The sequence below is a fragment of the Aegilops tauschii genome, chromosome 4 (genome assembly GCF_002575655.3).
Source record: "Aegilops tauschii subsp. strangulata cultivar AL8/78 chromosome 4, Aet v6.0, whole genome shotgun sequence".
In the NCBI taxonomy this organism is placed as follows: Eukaryota; Viridiplantae; Streptophyta; class Magnoliopsida; order Poales; family Poaceae; genus Aegilops; species Aegilops tauschii.
The window spans coordinates 273,394,631-273,403,148 of record NC_053038.3 but is presented as its reverse complement, the minus strand read 5'-3'; the positions used below and the strand labels follow the sequence as shown (position 1 = coordinate 273,403,148).

Below are 8,518 nucleotides of genomic sequence, written 5' to 3'. Positions count from 1 at the left end.
ATCTGTTGTGCTTTCGTCCAAGGCGCAGCGGGCTACTGTTCGGAAACATATTCTGAGTGCCCCAGAAGCACTCGGGCTTAATCGAAGAGCTCAGTCCATTTGCCCTACGAAACCTCAACCGATTCAGGGGCTAATGATGAGGTCACCTACCACTCTGGACCATATGAGCATTCGGATGCATACAACAGGAAGTCCACTCGGACGCATCGACAACACTCGGACGCCAACCCTCCAGTCAGCATGACCACCATCACTCGGACAAGGGAGGTGGAGAGACGACATGGGAGCTGCAATGGTCGAGTAGTCTTAAGTTGAACTTTAAGTAGAGCCATAGCTACCGTTACCTGTAACTGCCGTAGTTATGGGCATTAATCACCCTGGCGACGTGGGAGTTGAGGCGGCGCATTCTATATAAGCGTTCCTCCTCCTCCTCCAGAGTAAGGGTTAAATTAAGCATTCTCTGTAATCATACCCCCCAAAGAAAACGAGTCTCGAGGCACGAGATGTAGGGTTGTTGCCTCCTCCTGAACTCCTAAACGCCGAGTGTTACACTTGTGCCATAGGTAGGCTCTACCACTCTTTCATACCCCTAATACTCATTGTCAGGATCGTAACCCCGACAAACGCAGCGGGCGACGTTCTCGATCAGCGAGCCACTTCAATGCCAACACTAGTAAAGGTCACGTCTGCTCTGGGCCAGCATCAATGTGAAGTGTGCCGCTCTAGAACGGTATGAATGCTGAGTTGCTTCAAGTGGGAAATGATGCGGGCAAGGGATAGAGTTTTGGGTGAGCCAGGATTGTCAAATGCAGGCAAGACAACGGTCCATACGTCGAGTCGCTTCAGACGAGAAATACGGTCCATACGTCGAGTCGCTTCAGACGAGAAATGGCACGGGCAAGGAATAGAGTTTTGGGTGAGCCAAGGTTGTCAAACACTGAAGTGACAGCGATCCAGACGCAAAGCCCACCCCTTGCTTCCAGTTTGCGGGAAAAAGAACATCCAAACCGCGCAGTCTGCCCTCAAAACGCCTCTATCCGTCCTGACCGCGCTGTCCATATGGATACGGGCAGTTTGAGCGTTCGCGTTGGAGATGCCCTTACTGTGTTTCTCAAAAAACAAAGAAAATCTATCTACTAGTATTATCCTCGCAAGGCAAAAAGAAAAAATATACTCCCTTCTATCCGAATTAAATGACGAAACCTCTATACAATGTAATATATCTACTATTCACACACAAATCTGTATCCAAATTCAGCCCATGAGTGGCTAAACAAGGACAAACATACCGGTTTCCACCAAATATCGGTATCCGTATGATATTCTCCCATTTTTAAGCCTGTGCGCATAGCATGGATGAAGCACATAGTACTATGCTCGATTGTTTGCAGGTCGTTTCCAAATCCCGCGACAATGACAACTCTGCACCTATGTATGTACTGACTGCTACTGCCCTTGTATGGAATTCCACTACAGTGTATAAATTAAAATGCACTGCACTCTGTGCTTCAGAGTGCCACTAGTTCGATTCAGCAGCTGCAAATAGTTGCTTCCATTTCTCCTGGTCGCTCCCAGGTCCTTCGCCCTGCACCACATCATTTGCCATATCAGTCATTCGGAAAAGAAAAAGCCATATCAGTCGGAAGAAAAGGAAATTTCAATTGGTAAGTAGGAAAATAAACAACGATTCATTTTGAGCAAGGTCTGATGTGTAACGCTAGTTGGCTAACAAAATTCACGCCATGAGTCCAACTGAATAACAGGATAAAAATAAATTGACAATGCAAGCAAAGGTTTAAAGCACAAGTTAACATCACGTCTGAAGCATGCATGAGTACCTTCACCGAACTAATCTCGTATATTTTTCCTTGGGTAGATTCAATATCTAAAGCTTGGATACATGCTTCTGCCACCACCAATCTGCTCGCTTCTCCCACAAGCTTGTCACCTAATAAGGTAAGACAATCCTTTCGAAATAAGATAATGACCAAATGTTACGAGCATAAAAGAGCTTAGTAAGAGAAGTAGTTCATCATCAAATGGAGAGGGACCTTGGCCTATCTCAACTGCTCGTCTTTCTCCAGCTGTAGCCTTAACAAGTGTGTTCAGGTCATACGAAGTGTAGGGCCCATCTGTTAATCTCCCCGGCCTGCAACCAGCTAGTATCATATCAGAAAAAAAAAACATGTCCATAAATGAGCCCATGGATTATTCCTTGTATGTACATAATATTTAACCTGATGATCGTGAAAGGTATGCCTGAATTGCGGACAAAGTCCTCTGCCATCTTCTTGTATTTAAGCACACCAAAGAGGTTCATGATACTGCAAATGCGTACTAGTATGAGGTAAGGATAAACAGATTTATTGTACTCCCTCAATTCACTATTATAAGATGTTTTAGATATTTCAATATAGACTACGTATGAACTGAAATGAGTGAACAAACACGCCAAAACTTGTCTACATACATCTGATTTAGAAAAATGTTAGAACATCTTATAATAGTGAACGGAGGGAGTACACGATAAAGAAACCGGTGTAAAGCTAAACCAGAACTAAATATCCAAGTAAAATGCAGAGACTTAAATTGGAAAAACAAGCATGCATGTCTTACACTAAAACATACACTGGCCAACAGTAACAGAAAGTAATTACTAAAACAAATTTTGCATCTATAAACAGGTTGTGGCACTTCAGTGAAAATGTCTAATTTCAGGATATCACACGAAATATAAAAAACTTTTGTTTAGAGGCAATTGATGGAAGAATATACTACTGACCTAACCCTAATTACTCAAAAGTAGATGAAAGTAAACGACAATATTCTTCTCTCCTTTATTGAGAGGGGTCGGCCACTTTATATAACAGACAACCTTGGCCAACAAGCCGGTAAATCTATTTAAACTCCAATACAATCTCTAAACTGAGTGGACTCTTTCCTAACAGAGATGCTTAATCAACCAGGAATCTAATTAAGGGATAAGACTCCACGTTTGATGGGCTGGTCCACATAACAATTGATGACAAGTTGAAGCAGCACACGGTTGTGGAGGAACAACTCCACCTTGCTGCTACAAAGTGTACGACACTAGTGTTGAAGGAACTACTTCAACGTGATGCGCTAGATATCGCTCTAGAGGTGAATATAGGCCAATGTAGCAGCAGAAGTTCAGTCCAAAACTACTAGAGCACAAGATCTAGTCCAAGATCTTTGATAAGAACACCAAGTTTTATTATAGATAGTGGGGTACATAGCCAGGTTACAAACTAGAGGTGGGGACCTCTATTTATAGGCTTTGTGAAGCCTTCACACCTCAACTTCTAGTTATACCTAAAACACTCTACAAAACATTACTCCCTCCGATCCATATTACTTGTCGCTAAAACGGATGTATCTAGACGTATTTCAGTTCTAGATACATCCATTTTAGCGACAATTAATATGGATCGCAGGGAGTACTGAAAATTTAGCATTCTACTCAGAGCTAGAAGACTAGAAAACAGTGGCTAAAGCTAAGAAAACAAGCAAATATTAGACTGGAGTAGAAAGTACTCCCTTCGGTCCTTTTTAGTCTGCATATAAGTTTTATCCGAAGTCAAATATCTCTAATTTGACCAAACTTACAGAAAAAAGTTATCAACATTCAAAATGCTAAATCAACATTATTAGATTCATTACGAAATGTAGTTTCATAGTATATATATTTGATATTGTAGATGTTGATATTTTTCTAATATAAATTTGGTCAAGCTTTGCAAAGTTTGACTTGACACAAATCTAATATGCGGAATAAAAAGGACCGGAGGGAGTATCTAGAAGTAGTCAAATGGGTTTGACTTCTGATTTTCTTTTTCTTTTCCCTCTCTCTATTGTTCCTCATCACAAGTTCCACAACTTGGACATAATAATGTGTATCAATTGTACAATGCCATAGTTCTTCATCAGAGTTATAAGGTATACCTCCATGGTATTTCATTATATTTTGTAACACCAATTGATGACACCAAAACCAGTCTCTTGACCGTCTGTGGCATGGCACTCACAAAATTTCGGACGCCATCCCAATCTAGACACGTTAAATAGCGTGTCATCAGTAATAAGTGATAGAACATTGTATCCACACCCATGAGTTCATAACTAGTGCTATACATGTGCTAAAGATGGTCTGGCTCTATCAATTTACAACAATTGAATAAACACTTCTGGGCCACGAATGGCAAATGATGTGCCATAAGCATGTTCATGATTAAAAAAAAATATGCATAATAAGCTCTGAAAATGAATGTTGAGATTTCAATTTTCTTACAATTTATTAATTATCAGCATTCTGCAACTGTCACAATTCGATATTTATTTTCTCCACAGCGGAAGACTTTTTCTTTTTTTGAACCGGGCTAACCCCCTTTCCATTGCATGACAACGGAAATACATCAGTTCCAGAACCATTACAGGGAACGGGAGAGATTTATAGGCTCCCAGGATTATCCTTGCCCCAAATCTTTGGATTGCCATATGGTAAACGAATAATCAATTTCAGTAGACCTAAGTTAAGTGCAGAATCTTGGGCAGTACGTACCGACACGTTCAGGAGTGTTATCCCCATCCCAGCGTTTTGATGGAAATGCTGTAGTCCCAGTAGTACAGATCACATGTGTAACTCCCTATGAAAATAGACCCTATATTTTGATTTATTCAATTATGCATACATAGATGGTCGAACAATTATTCATGGATTCAGCTTCAAAATAAATAAGTAGAAGAGGGCAACCTCAAACATTTCTGGATTCAAACCGTCAGCATTTCTCGTGTCCGCTTCATAAACCTGTAAAAAAGGAGACTCGTATAAGGAAGTCACAGTTTGGAGAAAATAGAATGCTGAAGCTGTTGATGTAAGATTACCTGCAAAACACTCTCATCCTGCTTGCCAAATAAGGACGCTGCCTTTTCAGGGTTTCTTAGGAGCAGCCTTGTCTTAATTTTCCTGCTCAGCAAAGATGCTACCAGCAACTGACCTACAAGGATCCTACACGATCAATATCTAGCCCAAATTCGTCAAGTAACTGTGAAAACTGTAACGGCAGGATAATAATATAGGAGTATATCAGACTGACATGAGATGCAAAGCAGAAAGGAGTATACCTATAGAAAACTAGCATGTTTAGATCGCTTGCACAAAACTCCTGATGGCAAACAAAAATTGTAGGGAAGAGAAAGAAATCGCAGCTGGTTACAGGTGAATTTCAGGTGAAACATATTGCCCTCCTCTCCAAGTGGCTCTGGCGCATTCAGACCGGAGAAGGTGGACTTTGGCTGGAGATTATCCGCGCAAAGTACCTGCGTAGGCAACCACTGGCATTCGTCTCTAGAACGGGAGGGTCCCAGTTTTGGCAATCAGTTATCCAACTTTTGCCGATTCTACGTATTGGGACCTCCATTAAGGTGGGCACTAGTTCCGGTACCCTATTTTGGCTGGATAGGCGGTCCGGAACTAGACCCTTTGCGGAGCGGTTTTACGCATTATTCTCTATATGCGCCCGCCCACAGCTTACTGTGGGCGTGGCATTAGCTGACCTAGGCTCTATTGCCTTCCGGCGTACCTTTGGGGCGGCGGAGCACGCACAATGGAAGGAGCTGCTCGAGTGTATTGCCTTACACACCCCCTCCCTTGAGCCCGATTCCCTGAGCCCAATGGCAGGTTCTCCACAAAGTCCTTGTACCAGGCTATTGTGCCCACTCCTAGGCTATTGAGCTTTCGGTGATATGGGAGATCAAGCTCCCTATGAAAATCTGCATATTCCTTTGGCAATGGGTTCGCGGCCGTCTGCCTTCGGGCACGGAGATGCGTAAGCGAAATGGCCCCGGGGACGGCCTTTGCCCCATTTGCATTGTACCAAAAGACTCCAACCACATTTTCTTCCGGTGCCCAGCGGCTCGGTTCCTTTGGAGCTGTTTCCGGGAGGTTGTTGGTGGTGATTGGTGCCATGACAACCTTCCGAACATGTTTGGGGAGATCCTTAGGCTCCCCGACCCTAGACGTGCCCCCTTGGGTGGCTATGGGTACCCTCATGTGGACCCTTTGGTGCATCCTCAATAAACTAGTCATCGAACGCGTGATCCCGTGCCGTGTGACTAACGCAATCTACAAAATGTGTGGCCTCTCACAGCTATAGAGACCGCTTAGCAAGCGGCGCGATCGGGACATCATCAACTCCATCATCACGGGTCTTCGCTCCTCTGCATCGGTGTTAGCGTCGCCACCACTGCCACCCCCTCCGGAGCCGGATTAGCACATGTTTTCTTTTATGTTTGGGGTTTGTTTTGCTATGCCCCCAGCCCTTATTTGAGACTTCATTGAACTTGAACCTGTCTTAGACTTGTTGTTGGATGCTTGGTGCCGTTGCTTTATAAGTAATATAAAACGGGAAAACCCTTTTTCGTAAAACAGAGGCACAAAACAACTGACATTTATTAGGCGGGCTGCCACGCCATTTTGTGTCGAAGTTGACCTTTCGAGGACACACCCGACAATCTTGTTCCTCTCACAAACTAAAATTAGTTTATACAATAAAAAAAAAGAGGCAGGCTTCAGTAATTTCTTAATCGAATTATGAGCTGACACCCGTCGCTACGAACTCATCCGTGGATACCAACAATGTACGGAACTTTTCTCGAGAAAAGAATATAAGCAATTAAGAGCAGCAAAGAGGAGCTGATCTCCTACCTACGCCGCCGGTTCCGCCGACGACGAGGACCAGCCTCGAGGAGGCCTCGGCCTTTTCCTGCTGCGCGGTCCTGGGCTCCACTGCCGCCGCGAACCGCCACCCACCTCGACCCGATGCGGCGAGTCTCGAGGACAAGGGAAGCGAGCAAGACCGCAGCACCGCTGTGCCGCCTGGCTGCGCGAAGACGGGCGGCTGGCCGTGTTTGGAGGTTGGGTGGCGCGACGATGAGACCGCGAGCGCCGGGCTGAGGTGAGCCGTCGCCATTGTTGGAGATGACCGCGGGGGACCAGGGGAGGGGGGCTCTGGAAACTTGAGGCGAGAGCGAGAGGGGAGATATCGGGGAGCTTGGCGCCGAGGGGGAGTGGTCCGGGACGTGCGGCGCGGCTCAACCACAGCCAACCCGGATCGACGAGCGGCGCGTGTCCCCCGTCGCCGCCGATTCGTGCCATCAGTCAGACGTGTGGGTGTGGTACCTCTCCACATAGGCCCAGTTTTTTTTGCCCATTCTCCGGTAATCTTGAGAATCAGCTCTCCACTCAGCTTTTTTCCAGAATCTTGAACCCGGATTGTAAAAAAATATGGATTCAAGATTGAAAAAAGTCCATTTTAAACTCTGAATTTGTAGAGGTTCGGCGAAATGAACCCGAAGTCGAAATCCCGGTCGATTGCACCCTGAACTATACAATCCCGGTCTAAATCGAACCTTCGGGTCGTTTAGATGGCCGGGATTCGGACATTTCGCAGAGGGCGCACACCAGCTCCTGCTGGGCCAGCCCGCTTTAGTTTTTTTCAATTAAGAAACAAAAATTCGCAAAGGGCGTTACTCCCTGCTGGGCCGGCCCGCATAATTTTTTCGTTAAAAAGCAAAAAAAAAACTCTGCTCGAACACGAGACCCCATGCTGGTGCTGTTTGATCGAAAAAAAAGAAACTTCTGAACTAGAATTTCAAAAATAAAAATAGTTTACAAATTTTGAAAACAAATCACGGATTTAGAAAAGGTTCAACAATTTTGAAAGAAGTTCACGGGTTTTCAAAAGAAAAGTCCACGGATTTGGGAAAAAAATTCATAGATTTTGAAAAAGAAACTGTAAAATTGAAAAAGTGTTCGTGCATATTTTTCTTTACTATCTTTTTTTTGTTTTTCATGTATATATACAAAGTTCATTGCGTATATTAAGGAAATGTTCACAGTAATTTCCAAAAAATTCACTCATTTAAAAAAATGTTCATCTTGTATTAGAAATTTGTTCAGTGTATATCGCACAATTGTTGAATATTTATTCCAATTTTGTTCAACATATATTACAAAAATGTTCATTTATTAATATTTTTTTAAAAATGCTATCATATATTTGCCGCGAGTTTGAATTATGTTCCACCACCTTTTCATTTTTGTTCGCGTGTCCAAAATGCGTACAATACAAATTTTGTGCGCTTTTTAAAAAAGTTTCTGTTTTAACTTTTTTTGTCGCTAAATTAAAAACATTCCTGTTATATATTTTCTAAAAATACTAAAAACTGTTCACAATCTCAAAAAGTGTTCGTGTTTTTCGTAATTTGTTTGTTTTTCAGTTTTTTTTTTGAAAATTGTTCACGTTTTTGGAATCTATTTCCGGTTTGCAAATTTTGTTCATGTTTCATTTTGAAATCAGAATTACAAAACACCTTCACTTTTCCAAAAATATGGAATACAAAAAAGTGCGGCATCTTAAAACTGCTCGCAATTTTCAAGAAATGTTTTTGAAAATGTTTTCCAATCTCAACGCTGCTGTCTATTCTTATATATTTCTGC

The 8,518-nt window shown here is 43.0% G+C and overlaps 1 protein-coding gene across 1 annotated transcript; it reads right to left on the bottom strand.

Moving 5' to 3' along the window:
- Window positions 1-1,181: 1,181 nt before the first annotated feature.
- Window positions 1,182-7,233, bottom strand: LOC109740769 (uncharacterized protein At5g02240). Its single transcript, XM_020299818.4, has 9 exons — window positions 6,725-7,233; window positions 4,903-5,015; window positions 4,772-4,825; window positions 4,580-4,664; window positions 3,964-4,069; window positions 2,238-2,324; window positions 2,052-2,149; window positions 1,839-1,948; window positions 1,182-1,585 (listed from the first exon to the last, which is right to left on the bottom strand). The coding sequence occupies exons 1-9, from the start codon at window positions 7,206-7,208 to the stop codon at window positions 1,520-1,522; spliced, it is 1,203 nt and encodes a 400-aa protein (XP_020155407.2). The 5' UTR covers window positions 7,209-7,233; the 3' UTR covers window positions 1,182-1,519.
- Window positions 7,234-8,518: the final 1,285 nt, after the last annotated feature.